This window comes from Trematomus bernacchii, unplaced genomic scaffold, assembly GCF_902827165.1.
Source record: "Trematomus bernacchii unplaced genomic scaffold, fTreBer1.1, whole genome shotgun sequence".
NCBI classification, from domain to species: domain Eukaryota; kingdom Metazoa; phylum Chordata; class Actinopteri; order Perciformes; family Nototheniidae; genus Trematomus; species Trematomus bernacchii.
Genome location: NW_022987513.1, coordinates 6,264,185 through 6,284,801, shown reverse-complemented (window position 1 = coordinate 6,284,801; position 20,617 = coordinate 6,264,185). Strand labels below are relative to the sequence as shown.

The 20,617-nt window shown below is 38.6% G+C and overlaps 3 protein-coding genes across 3 annotated transcripts in view; 2 read left to right on the top strand and 1 right to left on the bottom strand.

Annotated features, from left to right (window-relative positions):
- Positions 1-6,268: 6,268 nt before the first annotated feature.
- Positions 6,269-7,931, bottom strand: supt4h1 (SPT4 homolog, DSIF elongation factor subunit). The gene is made up of 5 exons (XM_034113632.1): positions 7,751-7,931; positions 7,000-7,106; positions 6,855-6,910; positions 6,666-6,719; positions 6,269-6,505 (listed from the first exon to the last, which is right to left on the bottom strand). Exons 1-5 carry the CDS (start codon positions 7,817-7,819, stop codon positions 6,438-6,440), a joined length of 354 nt encoding a protein of 117 aa, XP_033969523.1. The 5' UTR covers positions 7,820-7,931; the 3' UTR covers positions 6,269-6,437.
- Positions 7,932-10,645: 2,714 nt separating this feature from the next.
- Positions 10,646-13,119, top strand: hsf5 (heat shock transcription factor family member 5). The gene is given in 5 exon segments (XM_034152791.1): positions 10,646-11,126; positions 11,340-11,669; positions 12,173-12,264; positions 12,392-12,764; positions 12,989-13,119. Coding segments are annotated over 5 exon segments (1,407 nt in total).
- A 1,364-nt stretch (positions 13,120-14,483) lies between these two features.
- LOC117469909 (E3 ubiquitin-protein ligase RNF43) overlaps positions 14,484-20,617 on the top strand; it is a 93,014-nt gene continuing 86,880 nt past the window's right edge. Inside the window, exon 1 of the mRNA XM_034114386.1 lies at positions 14,484-15,940. Within this exon, the coding sequence (XP_033970277.1) occupies positions 15,719-15,940 (222 nt within the window). The 5' untranslated portion in view covers positions 14,484-15,718. The remainder of the gene's footprint in view (positions 15,941-20,617) is intronic.

The following is a 20,617-nucleotide window of genomic DNA, read 5'->3' as shown; positions in this document are numbered from 1 at the left end:
CACCAATTAATATATGGACCCCATTTCAATTGCTTTTCAAGGTCAAAGAGGTCAAATACTACACAAAAATCCAATAAATGTTTATAAAAGCAATCTTTATTTCCATCAAACATCTCATGACCCCTCAGATTTTAATGCTAAAGTGAGTGCAGCACTTTTATTGAACCCTTGTGCCTCACTGTAGATTTGTTATTTTTCTACTTTTTTTTGTATACAATTTAGTACACTAAAAGAAATATGTACATTTTGTTAGAGGGGTTTTCCACAGCAACCAAAACAATGGCTAATAAGAAAATGTGTGTCTTTTGATAAAGCTTATAGTTAGGGCTGATTAGATTCAGCCCCTAGTTTTGCTGCTATAGGCTTAGACTGTCGGGGGACACCTTACTTCTTCCTTCTCTCTGTCTGTACCTGTGTACTCTCATGTTCCGAATAACCCAGCTTCCCCCAAATTTATTTTTGGTGTCTATCTACGCCGGGATACTGAGTCGTGGCTGATCCTGTTGCTGCGGTCCTGTGTCCTGGATCCTCAATCCTGAGTCCTGGATCCTGAGTCCTGGATCCTCTATCCTGAGTCCTGATTTGAGTCCTGGACTTCGAGTCGTGGCTGAACCTGTCACTGCGGTCCTGCCTGACCCTCATCATACTTCTTCCCTGATAGCTCCCACAGGATTGTTGACATCCTCGTGGATTCATCTTCTTATTATAGACACATGCATTTGGTCTACCTATGCTGTAAAATGTATTATCTCTTTGATTTACACACGGCATCTATTGCACGTCTGTCCGTCCTGGGAGAGGGATCCCTCCTCTGTTGCTCTCCCTGAGGTTTCTCCCATTTTTCCCCTTTACACTGTGTTTTTTTTGTGGAAGTTTTTCCTTGTACGATGTGAGGGTCTAAGGACAGAGGGTGTCGTATTGTCATACTGATATTCTGTACAAACTGTGAAGTCCACTGAGACAAATGTAACATTTGTGATATTGGGCTATATAAATAAACATTGATTGATTGATTGATTGAAGGTCTAGAAAGAAAATAATATTAATATAAAATAATTGACAAATGTGTCCTATAAGGACCTTACAGCAGCTTTTTTAAAGTGGGTAACAACACCTAAAGAATGTGCACATTTAACAAGTAATCACAAACTGAGGGCCTCGATGTGTCATCTACGTTCTAAAAAGAAATTGACACCCTTAAATAGGTCACGATGTTCTCTGTTCTGTATGCTTTCTAGTCTGCAAGATACAGGAAGTTGGGTCAGCCTGATGCAACACACACAAGTGTGAGTGTGAGGCCTTCAGTTGATAATGTCCATCCCCCATGTGAAACACGTCCACTTCCCTATCGCCACGTTTTTCTTCTCAAAGAGCAAAATCCAACACTTTTTTGAAAACCTCCACTTGCTTTTCTCTTATTTGAACAGATGTCACCAGGCAGCCGATAAACCTCGAGTCACACCTCATTTTCTGATCTAATACCTTCCCTATAGCTTTAGCCTTGACATATCCAAATAAGGGCAAAAGCCAGCGTTGTGAGCACCAATGAGGCCGTGGCAGACGGGCCTGAGAGTGTGAAAACGAAGGCGTGCTTCCTTTCTTTTGGCTCTGATGCCGGTTCAAACCCTCGCTGCGTTCAGGGCCCGCGGGTGGAGCTGAACGCCTTCCTGACTACGCCTGCTGCGGTCGTGGAGGTCTTGCAGCACTAAGCCAAATTTCTCAGTTTCGTTTTTACTCTGCGGCCCTCCTTAAGTGACTTCACCTACGTGCAGATAGAAAAAGAGGTTTCAAATCCCACAGAGAAAATACTTCATTTTAGTTTGGTAGAATCTAGTTTTACAGAGCAGAAAAAGTGTCAAGCTGCACTAAATAAATCAGGTTGCATTCATCTAGACATGCACTCAGTTTTGCATCGAGTTAAAAGCCACATGGAGGCATACAGGCCGACTTGTGGTTTATTTCTCATTTGATTATTAGCTGTCTCAAACCACTGGAGATAGATTCTCAGGGTAGAAACACTCTCTTCTGCCAGTGACGGAGAGAATGACAACAAATCTGTACATTAGGTTAATTATTGAGTAAGGACGTTTTTGATTTATTGAATTTTTTATGTTCACATTGAAGAGGAAATGTAGTTCTTTCTTTTTCAAATGAATGATAGTTTTATGAGCCCTTTATTTTGTCACATGGTTTATTACCTTGTAACGTACATGGGGCCTGAGTGCTTTGATTCAGCCAGAAATCATTATGTATTTAACAGAAACCCCCTTTTGGGTAGGATTAACCAGATATGTCATATACATGTTCATTAGAACATAAATGACTCAATAAATAAATGAAAATAATGTACATATTAAATTCCAATTATCAAATGAATGTGCTTAGGTTATTTTATACAATACAAATTAACTAAATTATCAGTACATCAAATGTATTAAATAATTATAATAAATAAAATAAATAAAAACATTTTGGAAAGAAAAGTAATAATAATGTAAACAGGAAACAATACATTGGGAAATTATTAAATATAAAGATAAATAAATACAAAAATGGTCACAGATATTAAATGTATTTTATGTATTTATTATCATTATAACTCTATTGGTAATAGAGGCTTTTATTTCGAGATGGTTTTTTATATATTTACTTAGGAATGTATTTATTGTATGGGAGCTTTAGTCTTCTATAATTATCAGAGCTAGTTTACTACAACTCAGTATCAGCTCAAATGGACGAGGCGTGTGAGCAGAAACGCTGTGAGAATATACTTCTCGTGGGAAACGTGTTTACAGTGTCGCCGCGTGACAAATCTATATGTTCCACTCCTACACATCCTGCAGTACGACACCTTCTGAAATCAGCTCTGATGCAGGAAGACGCAGATCCTTTGTGTTTAACACCTTGTTGTTCTTCAGCGTCTGACCTAGCCACAGTAACTGTCGGTTCAGAGACACGTTTCATAAGAACAAATGATGATAGTCGTTAAAACAGATGCATCAAACTCCCTCCTAGTTGAACATGATCTAACATAACTTCCTTGTTAGTTACAGTAAAACAAAAAAACAAATGTAGGTCATGGCACATGTTCAAGGTATTTCAATGTCTTTCTCCCATCTGTGTTGTTTATGGCCATGTTATTTCACGGAATTGTGCAATTTGAATTCTGAATTTCACTCCCTGCGGATTGTAATACATCAGAATTGTATTTTGTGATGGCAAAAGGGCAGCTCGTTGAATTCTTTCCTTCTGATATCCAGTAAAAAGCAGAACGTTTTAATAGATAGATTGATAGATATACTTTATTTATCCCAAAATTGGGAAATGATTTTGTTCCAGCAGCAGTGTCAAGCATTACAGGAGTTAAACATGTTTAAAACATACAATAACACACACATATAATACAAATTAACATTAGCAGCAAGTATATACAAATTCACAATAGAAAGGACATATATCCCCAGAGTATTTCAATAATATACTGAAAATATTGAATAAATGAGTAGGCTATACAGTCTCACTAGGCCACATGGCATTGGATTGAATATACATTATAATTGTGCAAAATAGCTGTTGTGCAAATTGTTCTGGTTAATATTTGGATTATGTTTATACATGTATAGGGTAAGACAGGGGTGTCCAAACTGTTTTCTCTGAGGGCCACATACAGAAAAACATACGAAGGGCTTGGCAACTCACTAGAGGTATATTGCCTCATAGATTCAGTTATACATTGCAGTAAATCACATTAGTAATGTAAAGTGTGTGTGCATGAAATGAACTTGTTGTGTGTGTGTGTGTGTGTGTGTGTGTGTGTGTGTGTGTGTGTGTGTGTGTGTGTGTGTGTGTGTGTGTGTGTGTGTGTGTGTGTGTGTGTGTGTGTGTGTGTGTGTGTGTGTGTGTGTGTGTGTGTGTGTGTGTGTGTGTGTGTGGTGTGTGTGTGTGTGTGTGTGTGGGTGGGTGGGTGGGTGGGTGGTGTGTGGTAATTCCCCCTCTTTTTCAAAAGACAGAACATGTGCTCATTTGGTCACACCGACGTTTGTGTGTGTTACATCACAAGAGTCCAGGATGTGATATCAGTGGTAGAAAAGTACCTATATCTTTTACTTGAGTGGAAGTAGTAATACTACTGTGTAGAAATACTCTGCACCAAGTAAAAGTCCAGAATTTAAATTGTACAAGTAGCCTCCAAGAAAAGATGCTTTAGCAATCAAATATACTTGAAGCACAGAGACATAATGGCCAGATGAAATGAATATATTGTATTTCTGTATTTCAATGATTGATTCATCAATGTGTTCCTCACTTTAATGTGCAGCTGCTTTTTTAAACTATATACACGGATGTGTAGCTTGTTAATTTCAATAATTATTATTATCTAAACATGATAAATTATTTGATTATTTTTCTAATACTCATCTGAATCTTTAAAGTAACTAAAGTTGTCAAGGAAATCTAGTGAATTACAAAAAAATGTATTGTAGTGGAGTGGAAATATAAAGTAGCAGAAAAAGGTAAATACTCAAGTAAAGTACAAGTACCTCAAAACTGTGCGGTGCAGTACTCAAGTAAAAGAGGACCTTTCTGTAATCCATAATCCAATTAACTATTCTGACAATATTGTTCATATTTCTGTTATATTTATAGAAAATGTAAATGTTTAGTGTTCAGTTGAGACCCTGAGATAAAAGCATCTCATTAACAGTCTTTTGTAAATGTCAGCACCAGGTGCCTGTGTGGTGAGAAGTCCTCTGTGTGCATGCATGACCCAAATCCATCAGGTTACAGGGATTTTAGACAATGCCCAGACCCTGGAGCAATAAATAACCCTTCCTCTACAGTAACTGAAGCTACAGCTGAACAGTGATACGCACGGGTGTTATCTATTACACAATGCAACAGTAGCTACAGCAGTGAGAGGAAACTGCAGATCATTTCAAACTATTTATGGACAGACAGTTGGTGAGAATCATGCGACTATTTTACACAAGTAATAGTTTTGGTTATGGTTCCCCCTGCTGGTAATGTTTGGTACTACATCTAATCCCCGTACTCAGTGAAAAGCACCATCTAGCCCAGAATAAATAAGTACAGGGGTGTTTTAGTAGAATTGGTTCAAAACGCAGAGGTGGGAAGTAACTAAGTAGATGTACTCAAGTACTGTACTTAAGTTCAATTTTGAGGTACTTTAGTTGAGTATTTCAAGTTTCTGCTACTTTGTACTTCTACTCCACTTCAATTCAGAGGTAAATCGTGTACTTTTACTCCACTACATTTTTACTCAGATTTTGATTTATGATGTGAAATATAATCTACAATAAAATAAGACTTTAGTTGGAGTCAACACACAATCTACCCTGCAGTATACAAAGGAATTCAGACTAGCTCCACCTTTACCTTTGATAACACATGATGCATCATTCATAATAATCACAAAAGATTGAATATATAATATTCTGAAATGGACCAATCTGCATAATAAGTACTTTAAGTATATTTTGATGCTTATACTTTTGTACTTTTACTTGAGTAACATTTTGAACTTTTTTTGTACTTCTTTGGAACTTCTACTTTTACTCAAGTACAATATCGGAGTACTTTCCCCCCTCTGTCAACACATGATGATAGACTGAGTTTCTTCTCTTTAGCGTAGCTATAAGAACACTACAGTGAATTCTCTGTAAATGCAAGTTATTCTCTTGGTTTAAAAAGAATGGCGAGTTAAGGCTGTGTACATTCTGGGTGATTTTAATTTTGTAAAGTTTAACAAAATATAATACTCTACTACTTTAGGTATATAACTCTAAAACTATAATACTAAATGCTGATATCAGCATTGAGATGGGCATAGTTTATATTTTAAAATACATGTCATTGCCTAACATAATTGTATTTTGTATTTGATTGTATTTTGATAGGTGATTTATTTTTTAAGAGCTTGCATTTGAGCAAATTATTATTTATTTTTTATTTAATCTGGTATTCAATTTGGAGTTGTGGGCTAGCTTTAGTTTTTATAATGTAATGGTTGGCTTTTACTTTATCTTTTTTTATCATTGGTGTTTATTTTAATTTGATTGGTGATTACTTTATTTATTTTTTACTTTTTCTGGTGAAACTTCCAGTACCGACAGTATATTCTTGACACCCGCTGCTTTTTTTTTTAACAACAAGTTTACTACAACAAGTTGTGTATCCCTGAATCAGCTAATCTCACTGTGTTTGCATCACTGTGTTGCAGAAATGACTCTCTGTTTGTATAAAAACAGACCTTTATTTTTCGCATTTATTCAAAGAAACAACATCTTAAAAAACTGACCTCCCGTGCTAATATTTCTAATAACAAAAATAAACAAAAATGGAACAGTTGAAGGGCATTTCCATAAGACATGACGGACATAAACACATTTAGTCCCGCCTTCGTCTCTTCGTCAGGTTTAGGACTTCACTGCTGTATCTCTGGATTTGTAGATCACTCCTCTGCTTTTCAACTCTCTCACAACGCCTTCAGAAAAGAGAAAAAGTTAGTTACATAAACAGTGAATGAGTATAGTACATGCAATACTTAACAAGTTGGAGATTCTGAACAAAAAAAGCCAAACCTATTATTTCTAGGTGTGTGAAATTGGCTACATATTGAAGTATTACAGTTAGATAAAGTGTACCTGGAGGAAGTCTGCCGGTCACTGACACTGCATATACACCTGGCTTGAAGTTACCTGTAAGATGAAGAAAAAACAAATACACATATTTTATTACTCGATCATATAACAATAAAATTACTTGAGCAAACGTTAAAAAACAGGGCATGTTCTTAGAAATGTAAATGGTTTAATATGGGCCTACATCCTTACCTATCCTCTGCCATTTAGCGACCCAGCTGTCCTCAGGACTCATCATGGATATCACACTGTGGACAGACAGTTTTGGTTAGAATTAAGAAAATCGTTCAAACCATTGAACATTTTTTAATTAATACATTCTCAAATCAGTGTTTACCCATCGAATGAGGAACTTGTGCATTCATAAACCATCTCTCGGTTCCCCTTCATCTGGAGGTACGACTCACAGTTGTCACAGCCGTCGTATTCAAACTGGTCAATGGTCTAAAGAAGACAGAGCATTTTATGAATGATCGATAATCGTTTAGTAAATAAAACGTCAAATAAAAAAGGCCATCACAATTTCACAAAAACAAACGTGACGTCCTCATTTTATTTTGACTAAATAGCCCAAACATTTTAGTTTACAATGATATATGACAAAAGCAGAACATCCTATAGTTTCAGAGGCTGAATGTTGTAATTGTTTAACTATTAGCCTAAATATATAATACTTAAATAACTGTAACGATTAATCCATTTTCAAACAATTATGTTTCTGTTGATCGACTAATCTATTAACCATATTAGCTTTGTTCAATACCGTAACTGACATGAAATGTTGTACCCAGTCTACTTTTATCAAGTCCTGTTCAACTGTATTTTAGTTTGTGTACTGTAATTAGCATTACATGTTTGAGTTTAGCCAAACAAACATTGTTTGTTAGAGATGGACTAAATACCGTACTTTCAACAAGTATACCAGGAGTTTAACCAGTCAGTTTGGGTGTTATTCGGCAATTAACTAATACAAATAAATACAAAAAGCAGTATACACACAGAACAGAAGAATAAATGCGGCACAGAAAGCGGCTAACACGTTAGCAAGAAGCTATCTTTAACGTATCTTTACACAGTTTAAAGTTTACCTTCACTAAAGAACAAAGAAGACAGGCTCGCAAATGGCGAAGGTCTTTCGGGACCGTTTCCAGTGCCATTACGTTAAGCTCCTGGACAATTGAATACCGAAAAATCTAACAGATGAATGTTTTGAATGTTTCCCAGTCGCCCGGGGATTACGTCACTGACTGCGAGGCCCTAAAAGACCAGCGCATAGAGGTCCCTATGTGCGCCTGTACACAATTCTTTATAATCTCCATCAGATTCAAGGTTACATTTCTATATCATCATGCACACAAAATGCAGTGAGTTATTACACATCTTGTTTGACAGGCTCCCTTCAACAATGCTATGTAATATATATATTTAAAAGCCAAATAAATGTATTGCAGGTAGAAGATAAATCCGAATTTAAGACACAAAAGGTGTTTTGGGTTAGTTTAAATATAGGTAAAAAACATAAACGATAATAAAACAAGGTAATATAAATAGTGGTGAATAAATAAACTGAATACAAACAGAAACGTAGTAGGTTATATGCATGTGCATATGCATGTGATAAACGTTATATAATTTCAGTTACAACGATTAATTATGTTTGAGGTGTTTTGTACATTTTATTATACATCTTTGAACATATGTGAACCCAATGCAATAATATAGTAAACTTTAATTAAAAATAATGTTTCCCTTTCTGACCAGAAAATATTATAGGATATAATAGATGTTGATTGTTATTTATTTCTTTATGCGTGCATGTATTTAAACCGATTTCAACCATCACTTAGGTTTTTTTAAATGAATTTAGGGATTTTCCCATTTTTTGTTTTTGACAATATGCAACTAACTTTTGAATTAACTTTTACTTTACAAAAATAACTAATTATGCTGATTGACCAATTTAAGAATAATATAAATTGTATTCTTTGACTATAATTAGTAATGCATTAGAGTGTTATCAAAGCTTGTAAAGATGCAGCTAGTTTGAATTACTTTGTATGTTGCAAGGTAGCTTGTGAATTGACTCAATGTGTAACAAAAGTCTTATTATAGTGTGATTATATATTCCCATCATTACACAAATGTGCAAAGTAACTAAAGGTATTAATTAAATGTAGTGGAGTAAAAGTCCACATTTTACCTCTCAATTTAAGTGGAGTATAAGTACAAAACTAGCAAATGGAAATACTCAAGTAAAGACTCCCTCAGAATTGTACTTAGATACAGTATTTGAGTAAATCTACTTAGTTACTTTACATCACTGGGGATTTTTCACGGTGCACCTTTAATTAGAAGCAGTGGACTTGAATGCCCCCCATGTTTGTTCTAATAGAAGGTGATAAACTGCCCTGTTGAAGAACATCATAGAACCCTGTCAGTTGGCCCAGAATCAGTGTCAGATGAAACGTTTAAACTCCAACAGCTCCAACGGTTCGGGAACTCGAGACGGTTCTGAAGAAGAGAGTCATGTTGTGTGATCCAGGTACAGTTTACATAATATAATATTTCTTATTGTTGTATCATGATACACAAATCAGCATATCAATATTGAAATTATTTATGCAAACGTACACTTTCGGTAATGTGCTGCAATCATTTCTTACAGATCGGTTACTTGGCGAGCTAACGTTAACGTTCACATAAAATAAGTAACGTTAGCAATAACGTTACCGCTAAAGTTAGCACTTGGAGGAACTTAACTGACGTTAAAGTTAACAATTTACAGCTTTTACACTTTTTAAAGTTTAGCTCCATCGTTGACATTTGCCAGAAGTCAATATTTTTTAAATATAAATACTCCCAGGTGTGAAATATTAGCTAGCGTTAGCTCATTACTTTCCTTCATAACTAGATTACTTAACGGGTAGTTAAAGTGGGTTATTAATTATCTAACGTTAACATTAACGAAAAGTGTCACACCCCGTAAGTTAACGGTAATGGTATGTCACTTTTATTAGATTAGTCTATGACATTTATTTACCGGTTAATAATACGGTTATGTTGTATACACGCTTACTTGGCTAGCTAAAACGAACCATAACGGAAAGTAACTGATGACGGTTTGCCTGATACACGCCCATTTGTTTAACGTTTACGTACATACAAACATACTCAATAGCAATTGTTACTCGATGCAGGAGCCATGCCTGACTCATTATTTCCGTTATTGCTGTTATTTTAGATTACACGCATTTGTATTCACCACCTGTAAATCCACCTGTTGTCTGCCAGTAGTTAGTATGACACAGAGGGTGAGCTGGCTCGGTCATTTTCTGTTGACCCTTTGTCCTCTTTAAGTTATTGTTTGTTTATTATCTCTTTAATTGAAACGTGTAAAAGTGATGAGCCTACCTCAGCCTCTAGAAACTGTTCAGTTCAGAGTTTTGTCGCTACACTCGACATTATGAGTAACACATCTCTAAACATGTGGTATTCACTTTTTATTTTATTGGGAACATTATGTATTCATAAGCAGACTAGTTAAGCTTCAAAACCCCCTTTGCTTCTATTTTATTTGACATTAATTCAGTGCTTCACTTTGTTACAAATAGTAATGAAACAACAGGTTATTTGATTATAACACTGTTTTGTTTTTATGTATGTATGTTTATGTATAATCCAAAAACACCAAGACAAATTTCTACTATGCAATAAACATGTTTCTGATTCTAATTATGAAACATCGTTTTTAGAAACCCTCCTGAAGCCAAATAATAGTTATTTTCTAATGTCTGTCCTTATTTTTTTTATTTTAAGTGTATTTTTTGTATTATTTAATGTTAAACATATCAATGTCTGCTTTATTTTGTATTTGTGTCTGTTGTGATATGTACTTTTGATTTAGCCTAATACAATTTTGTGTAAAAAAGGAAAGCCATGTGTTCACTAACTTTTTCTCTGTTTCCAATTCTTCAGACAACATCATGGACTTTAGGGATAGTTCACTCCCTGACGGGATCAACCCGATGAACTTTCCTGCCAAACTATGGCGTTTGGTGAACAACCCGCTAAATGAAGGCATCTGCTGGGACATTCACGGCGAAGTCATCCTCATTGATCAACAACTCTTTGAGAAGCAGATCCTGTCTCCCAGAGCCAACACCTCACCTGACGCCTTCAAAACAACCAACTTCTCAAGCTTTGTCCGTCAGCTCAATCTGTATGGCTTCAAGAAAGTCGATCAACCTATTAAACAGGCTGGATACATTGCAGGATATCATCAATTTATAAACCCAAACTTCAAGCGAGACAAGCCTGCATTTGTTGAAAATCTGAGGAGACTGACCGCTGAGAACAAGGCCAAGATAAAAGCTGGTGTGGACGTGAAAGCTCGTCCCCTGAGTCGATTCCTTCGGTTCAGTGGGGGAGGTGATTGCATGGATCACGACTTGAAAAGAGGCAAGTGTTACGCATTACTTCTCATGGCTGTCCTATGGTGGTGTGTACTGTAAAATGTAACTATTTCTTAAACCTGTCATGGGCTGGAATGGGTCCGTTCTAGCTTTATTACTTCCAACCGAACCAAATGTTTACAATTGCAATTTTTATAAGTGCTTTACAGTTCAAATATGGCTGTTTAACGGTTTGCCATGCTTTGCTTCCCTCTAGATTCTGCAGGAAGTTCTTTGCTGACTAGCCATAGCCCCCGACATCAGGAGTCCCAACATCCTTATCTTCCAAAAAAAGCTCAGGCCATGACATCGCACAATGGAACCCCAGTTCCCCCACGATTCCTGATAAGGGGTCATGGTGCGGCTCTTTCGCCGATAGTCTTTGCTGCAGACAAAGGGATACCAGTCTCCTTAAGCCACCACTACCCTGGACTCACCACAGGCTCCAATCATATGCACCTTCAGCAGAGTTTACTGGCCCGTGCAAGCTCTGCAAATCCCAATTTTCCTTTTCCTGGTTCTCATGCACAATATCAGCCGGGCTACTTGGCTGCAGGTGAGCATGGCACCAATGAACATGTTAGCAGTATGGGTGAAAGAGTTAAAAACCACACTGCTTGCATCATTTTAGTGACAGACCTTTATTTTACATACAATGTAATACAAATGTACTGTAATTTAGTTACAAAGATTAATTGACATTTAGGGTAACCTATTATGTACTTAAAAAAATATATAAAGTAAAAATGGTCTGATTCCAGCCTCTTAAATATGAATATTTTGGTTGTTTTACTCCTTTATGGAAGTAAAAGGAAGACCTTTGAGTTGTAGACAAGACATTTAGTTTGGGTAACACTTCTTGACATTTTTCACAATTTCTGACATTTTAGAGACCATACAATTCATCAACACTCAAAATAATTCTTAGCTGGAGCTATTATTAAAATGTACTAATCTCTGTGTTGAATGAATAATGATTTGTGAGAGTGTAAACATTGAGGTTTTAACTTCAAATCCTGCATTTTAAAATAAAAAAACATTTGTTTTTCTTTTTTCAAGCCTACCAGTGCTGCCATCCGAGCCTTATGGCTTCCCATATGGCAGCTGGTGGACTTCAGCCAGTGCCCCTCTCTCCCCACAGATATTACCAGGTAGGGGAATTGAAGTGTGCTCCATGAGTCATGTTATCAGTGCCTCAAAATAAATCCGTTATTGGTTTAGGAAGATGGAGTATGTTGGACATTTACTGTTACTAATCTTTTTATTTTTCTGTTGAAGGCAAGCTATCCTGTGAACATGTTTCCATATTCGGACCCCCACCAGGAATCAAAGACCAAGGGACACCATGAGTTGAACAAATGTGACATCAACTTGGACACAATCTTCCAGATTGCCGATGAGGTGATGCAAACTCCACCCAGTAGAGCTGGCCTGGTTAGAGTTGTGACCCCAGAGAAGCTGGGCCCTGTGTTAGTGCCGGTCTCCAACACCAGCATGATGAGTGACAACCTGACCAGCCCCATGAAAGCTAGCCCTTTGAGCCCTGGACCCATCATAATGGCTGTGTCAGCCAAAAGTGGTCCGATTCATTACAAACAAGACGAGAAGTCTGTGATTTCAGTACCTGAGAAAATGCCTGAATATGACATATTTGAGGTAAGCCTCTACATTGTACGTCTCCTTAAGGCTTTATTTTTCTAAAATCAAAAGACTTTGCCAGGACAGACTAGATGAGGTCATGATAGACTAGACAGACTAGATGAGGTCTGTCTATTCATCCATGATGTGTATTTTTACATTTTGATGATGTATTTATAGGAACATTTGTAGCAGCTTAGCAGAAGCCATGTAATTGATGTGCTTTTCTCTCTGCCCCTCACGTAACCGTTGATGATGCAAAGGACACTGAGCTTATAGATGTCGAGGAAAGGTCGCCTCTAAAGGAAACCAGTCAGGCCAACAATGCCAACAGCAGCAAGGATACAGGAAGTACACCATATCTTTAGGTAAGCTGTTATTGAACATTAAGATAGCACTTTCAGATGAAAACGGGTAGAAGAAAAGGCAGTTCACATGTGAGTCGTTGCAACATGTTTACTAACAGTTTGCTTCTTTTCCTTTTAGATCTCAACTTGTTGATTTGATTTGAATGTGACAGAGAGTCTTGATTCATTACAGTATTTTATTATCTTACATTTTAACAACTTCATCTCCATTTCAATGATTTTTTGTTGTGGAAAGGTTTGTTGATGAGTTGAAATTTTAATCTTATTTACATTATTTTGCTAAATGTGTAATATGTCTTACATTTGTGTGTATTTTCCTTTAGTGTTTTTACTCATTGCTAGTGATACATTTTTTAAAAATGTAGAAAGTAAGGTTTAACCTCTTTAAAAAAGTGTTGTTTTAAATGTAACTGCCTTCTGATGTTTTCAATTAATTTAATTTGAAGTTTATTTATACAGAATTGCTGAAGTAAGGCAAACTCAGCCTCACCTATTTTAATGTGCACATGTTTGACTTACTGTTGTTAATATCTGCTAGTGTTTGTCATAGCAAGTTACTGCTGTAATGGTGCAAAGAGATGGAATGTTTATTAATGAAAATATATATTTTAATCTACTATTGATTGTTTGCTTTGTCATGGTGACAAGTTGGTGCTTGCAAATCCTTCCTTTATTAATTATTTAATGCACCCCATTTCCAGTGTTTTTAAAATGTGTAACTGGCATGTTTTTAAAGGCACGTTGCAAAAGCTTTATAAATAAAATGAAATATACTTCTGATAATTAAGCTATAGTTTGTAATGTGTACAGTATGTCATGATTTCCTGTTGACGCTGCAGCTGGTTATGTAGGTGTGTGTACACTAGAGGGAGCCACTGACTCGTGTTTGACAGGGCCGCTCATGATTGGCTGCTCCGCCCTCAGCCTCCAATGTGGCATTTAAGTGCTACTCGGAAGCTCCTATTGCATTATTTTGTAAGGTATTTATTAATTCTGTAACGTGTAAGTGTTTGACGGTTTTAACCAAGTTTGTAACACAGGTCTTTTTTCATAGCTGTTTATTATCAAAGACTGTAATTTGACACCACATTGTGTGAAAATAGGAATTAAACACAAGTGGTAACTTTTACTTAGAATTGTGCCTCATAACATCATTAATTTACATGCAACACTTGTTAACTAAGTTTATCTTTCGTCAAAACAAATCCGGTGACAAAAGTCCATCCTCCCGCAAACACATCATGATTGGTCATGTGTATCGTTTCTTCAAAATCTAAAATGTCTGACGGCACGTGAAGGCAGCAGCACAGAGAGCAGGTAGAGAGTGTCAATGAGATCCCAGGGGAGCGAGAGACAGTCCGGGAGGTAGACTTTTGGGACGGTGTCATAACTGTACACGGTGTCTCTCCACTTTATCAACTTTCAATGGAGACCACTAGGAGTTTGGACCACTTTTATTCCGTACTTTTGTAGTATTTCTTCTCTGTGCTCGTTGATGATTTTGATAAACAATTCATTTTCTCTCGGTGTTCTCAGGAGGATCGTATCTAATTTCTTACAGTGCAGCGGAGTCACTGAACTCAGGGGAATGCCTGTGTGTTTTCCTTTTTACAGCGTTTATGAACACCGACTGTAGAAAGTAAGTTAATGTGTCTGTTAGAGGAATCGCTTTGGTTTCGGACCCAGTATATAACTACCAAGCTATAAGCGACGTAAGTCAACGGTCCATTTGCTTTGGTTAATAATTAGATAGAGCGGTGTTCTGAATTTAACAACTTCTTTGAGGGTTATTTTTTCGCAACTCCTCGGTTGTAAAGAATATTACTCAACTTTTTGGCACTGCTTTATCTGTCAACATGCCTTATAACTTTCCGGCGGCAACCTGTAACCCAGCCTTTGAAGTTCAAGTCGTCGCTTTTCTGCGTTTTTTGTGGAATTATCCAGAAATATCTGCGCCCACAGGATGTGCTTTATCTTCTCACGCTGTTTGGAAACTCACACACTGTGATTGTAAGGTACAGTGACTCGTGTACACTGTAATATTAATAAGAGTTTGGATACAGATGAATATTGATACAGTGTTCACAGGACCTGCCGTTCTTTGGGGAGAGGATACTACAGCTGAACCATAACGCAAACACGTTACAAAAGAGGACACTTGTGTATCTGGTGAAGCTCAGGCTGCTGGACAACTACTGCACACTTCAAGCTCTAACACGACACAGCGTGTCTTCATGGTGCCTTTGAGCATGCAGTGTTTCGCCACCCACATTAATGACACTGGATAAAAGTTCCAAGCTCAAGCTCATTGTAACTCGGAAGATATTCTTTGTTCCATGTGGGTACTGCTTTCTATAACGTCTCGAGTTTGAATATTAACTGGTGCTGAATGGAAGTTTTAGGACATTCACGCATGAGTTATGATGGCAGTCCTCCAGCTCTAAAAGTTTGGTTTGTATCTGTTTAGTCGTCGACGCGGAGAGAAGAAGTGGGGGACGTATAAATATATACACATATTTTCTCCGTTTGTCTACCCGCGGCGCTTGCCTGCTTTGAAGTCCACCATGTGCGGCCGGGCACCGCCGCTACAGCCGAGGCCATGACCGTCCCCCAGCGGCGCCTGGCCGGGCTCTGGCCGTGGCTGCTCATGGCGGCCCTGCAGGTGGTGCTGGGCCAGCCGGGCCTGGAGTCCGAGCGGCCGTTCCAGCGAGCGGTCATCAAGGTGGCACTGCTGAACCAAGAGTCGACGGGGAAGCCCATCACTCTGCAAGGGGTGTTCGTGCGAGGAAGTGCCGGCAGGGCGGAGGGAAAACTAATGCAGGTAAGGTGTAATAAAGCACTCAATGTATTTCTACTGTCTGCCCACTCTCTCATCATGTACCCCCAAACATACTAAAAAGAGGGAATTCAGGGCTGCAGGGTGGGCACCTGTTGTTCAGCTGGGGCCCCACCACTCTAGGCTCCCATGCAATAGTGCCCTGAAAGCTCTTAGGAATGTAATGCCTTGATTAATGACACTTAATTAGGTAGAGAAGTGAGAATATTGATAGACAGCCTTACCACTTGGAATAATTTCTGCTTTAATATACTTTTGCCTGTTGCTCTTATAACACCTTTTCCCCAGGGGACCCTCAAATAGACATTTGTATTGTAGATGTCCCACTTTTCTAACATCTGAATGTGCAGATAATTTAGAGACCGCATTTATAAACTTGAGTGTTCTCCCATACATAAGAAAAATCATGCATGAAGTTAAATGGTGCCTGCAGAGTAATAATCTACCATTCAAAGTCCATACATTATAAAAAGTAAAATTCATTTGAAAATGAGTTTTTAGGACAGACTGTCGTACCTTAGTTCATTTCTTCCTCCTGTGCAGTGACCCACATGTTTCTCCAGACTAAATAACTGTTTACACAGCATCCACTGTCTGATAAACCAAATGATGTTAACACCTGTACTGTTGCTATACTGCATCAACATACTGTAGTGGCCATGGGTTACACGGTACACTGTCTGCATCTTTCTGAGAGTTTCCCACTCAGCATGTGATGACAGTACATCTACATTCCTTGAACAATAGTGATGCAGCACAGGTGTTATTGAGGTAACTTGGTCTTCAATCTATTTTTACTTATCCTTTCTAAAAACATGGGTGGGGTTGAGATTGCCAACCTCTTTATGTGTATCTTTCCAAAGATGAAAGCATTACTTTGCAGTTTCTATTTATGGCATCTATTTCTCCTCCAACATGTTGACAAGAAGGTGTGGTTGAAATCATGTTTAGACTCATGCAAACCTAATTTGAGCAAACATGTTTTTTTACCATTTAGGTTTTTAAAAAAAGCATGCCGTTACCTTTGAAATGTAAAGTATGTGCTCTATTCAGCGTGCATATTTAGGATTCAGTAGTGGATTAAGGCTCCCAGGCCTTAAAGCTCTAGCTGTGTCAATTTATTTACCGTCTCCAGAGAAACGGGACGACAGATTTGAGGCACTGTAGGATCTTGTCTCTTCTCACTCAGCAGGCGTGGGAGGTTTTGTGAATGGCAAGCCAGATGCTGCAGTTATCCATAATTGATAAGGATTGACTTTTCAACAGAGAAAGTTGTTAGGCACTTGTGTAAAAAGCCATTGCTGTTTTCCTCTCCAGTTAAAACTGATTTGGCTTTTAATGTGTCTGTGTGGGATGTTGACAACATGTTATGGAGGCATATCACAGCGCAGGTGAGATCAAAGACACTCCCTGGGATTTCCAGCGTTCTTTATCTTTCTTCCTCATAAAACCTTGCACAGTTATTATGTAGTGTTCCACATGTAAATGTGCTGTAGAGGAAATACAGGTAAAGGTATTTATCCCCTGTCACCCATGAGCTTCAGCCACTTATTTTAAGGTATGGTTACTTGATCAGTAATGTAGAACTTATAAGAAAAAATATACAAATAAAATAAAGTATGATTGAACTAATCCAGCTGATTTAGACCACTCTTCTGTAAAGGTTCTGCACAAAGAATCATGCAAAAGCACCTATTTAGTTTTAACTACCATATTGTGGATCTATAAAGTACATCTGATCGAATGTTGTTTCTGGAGATCTTGGTAAGATATTGACTAATCCACTTAAAGAAATCCTGCTCAACAAAAAGCGAAATGACCAATTACTTGCGAGAAGAGGGGGTAGCCCTATAGTGCTACATTCAGACTAAATGTTTTTCTTTGCCAAGTGTTAATGCTCTGCTGATATGATCCTGTTTCTTCTTGCTTTCTGCTGGTTAAAAAGTCTGTACAGGCGCTTGTGTCCTCTCTTCTGTTCCCTCAGTCAGACTGTTGGTGTCAGTTCTGTCCGAGCAGAGGAAGGTGTAGTTTTGTCAGGGCTGCTCCCACAGTGCACAGAGGTGGTGTTATGCTGCAGGATGCTCTTTGTTGCAGCTCAGGCCTGTTCCAACAGGTCCTCATTGCCTCTGCAGGCTGCTCTACAGTCCCGCTTTATGTCCTTGTCTCCCAGTGGATTGGGAGTGGGGGGTGAACGCTGGAAAGGAGGTTGAGTTCCATAGATTCTCTGCCTCACTCAGGCTTTGTCCTTTTTATTTGTATCTTAGTTTGTCCTCTCTGCTCTGTGATTAAACTGTCCTCACTTCATGTATTATCATGACCACAACGCCAAGTTCTCTTCTAGTAAGCATAACTCCTGTTTAGGAGGTCAGCCAGTGCATTCTGGGAGTCCCAGAAGATAGCCCAGTCTTACTCTAGGTCATGCCGAAGCATTCCAATCACTTTACATAAACTACAGTTATTCTTTATCATTTTGGCCACATACACATCTTGATGAACATGTCGCTCCTCTGAGCCTTGAGCTGTTTTATTAGAATGATCAGATTCTGGAGGTTGATTTGGAGAAAATTGTTATCTGGCATTTATCAGCTAAACATCCATTTCATTTAAAAACGGCAAGGCTTTTGTATAAGTCACACAATGGTTAAAAAACATACACTGTAAAAAAGTACAACAGAAAACAAGTTTTGTAGAACTGGATTTATTTCTTTTACAAATCTTTAGATCCTGTTTAGATTATGTTTGCAAACACATGTGAGGAACACATTTGGAGTGCTTTGGATAGAAGAACATCCCATTTTGTTCCCTTAGTGTATTCAAGTCACAAGACTTTGGTACGCACATCTCTCTGATCTATTAAACTGTGATCTCCCTGGAAGTATGCCCTGTCCTCTGAATGAACACGTTCATTGGAACACTGGCTAGGCTCTGGCCAGCACTATTTGGACAAATACAAGTGGTGAGGAATTTTGACTCTCTCTCCTTTTACTAAAAACAGCTTGCATTATGAGCAGAGGAGCAATGCAATGGCTTCTGGGAGAGCTTTGAACTTGAGCGACTCTCCTCTTTGGAGAGAAGGGGTTTATCCTCCAGTGGGCATTGTGTCCAATCATAAGAGCTCCACCTATTTTCTCTTAATCTTAACTTTCTTTTCTTCCTCACTCTGTGTTTTTTTGGTCTTTGTGCTTTGAAATGTTGAATGGACCTTTGAGAGCTCCCTTAAATACATCAGCTATAATTAAGGCAGGGCAGGCAATTGACTGAACACCAGTTAACTCTGCACCACTTCACATTCTTTCGCCTCCCTTCTCAGTGTCCCACAAGGTACTGAATGCCTCCTCGTCTCTCCCCGAGCCCTCCTCTGTCCGAGGACACTATCTGCACGTTCCCCTGGCGGGCCCTCAGCTCGGCAGTTTGGGAACGAGCGATGGGAGGGCGGAGGCGGCGCTGAGGGAGAACATCAAAGTGCGTCCAGTTCCGAACGTGAGCTGGGATGATTAAAAACCGAGACTGTTTACACTGCACTTCCCATATGGGCCCTCTCCTCCCCCTCCCTCTGTATTTCCTGTCCATACTTCCTATCTCCCTGGATGAGATAACAGCCTGTCCAGGGCTCCTCAGGGCTCCTCACTTCTTTACATGTGGGATGCACTGCTGGGCATAGCTTAGCTTTTTCATATGTGGCATACCATGAATATATTTATTCAAGTCGAGGTGCCTGGGCCTTTTTTTGTTTCATAAAAACCCTTAATACCAACCCACACTTCATAGTGTGGTAGTACTCTAGATGAAACGTTGGTATATGAATAATCAGAATGGTATCAGGAAATAGGTTTGACTCCAGATCGAAGAATGATTGGGAAGATTTGACATATCAACAGGGATGTGGATATGCATTGAAACCTCCAGTTGTTTGCATGCTAATGAATTCACTCACTGACGTCCAGTTCAAGTCTTTTTTGACACTACAGTAAAAGTAAAAGTAGCATGCCTGCTCTAATATTTGCTGCAAGCCTCAGTTCACATTTACCATACGAGACCCCGACATCAACAGCAGTAGAGTCACGCCCCCATCTGTCCCATCTGCCCCTTGGCGACACTGGCAGTTATATAAAGCTATGAATAAAATCGCTATAAGCTCACAATTTCCCCCTGCTTTGCCTCAGCGCCTGTTGAAAAGAACGTTGACTCTTCTGTGATTACCAGCTGTTTGGGTAAAAAAAAAAAGGAAGGATCTTCAGGGACAAATTTAAAGCTAGCATATAACACATGAAACATTTCCGAGCTGTTGATGCAGAGATTATTCTGTGTGAAGACGTGGTTGTGTTTTTGGATTTCCATATGGTCATCAGTTCAGCAGCCTGCTATGGCTTTTCTATCGTCTCCTCCCTCTTAGTGATCCGAGACCCCGATCCCATGTTGCCTCTGGCTCTCGCCTTGAACAGACCCCCACGTGTGTCAAACCTATCAGACGAGCCGTGGACTAATGGTTTCTCCTGAGCAGGGATCTGACAAAGCTGCAGCCTGCAGCACAGGAAGCAGGGGCTAGTGCTGTCCTGTCCAGCCTCTTCCACAAGAGATGGCTGTTGAGATGTTTCTTAGGGCACTGGGAAGAAGGGAGAGGCAGGTAGGGGAAACATGGCAAATCTCTTAATCCTGCCGGCC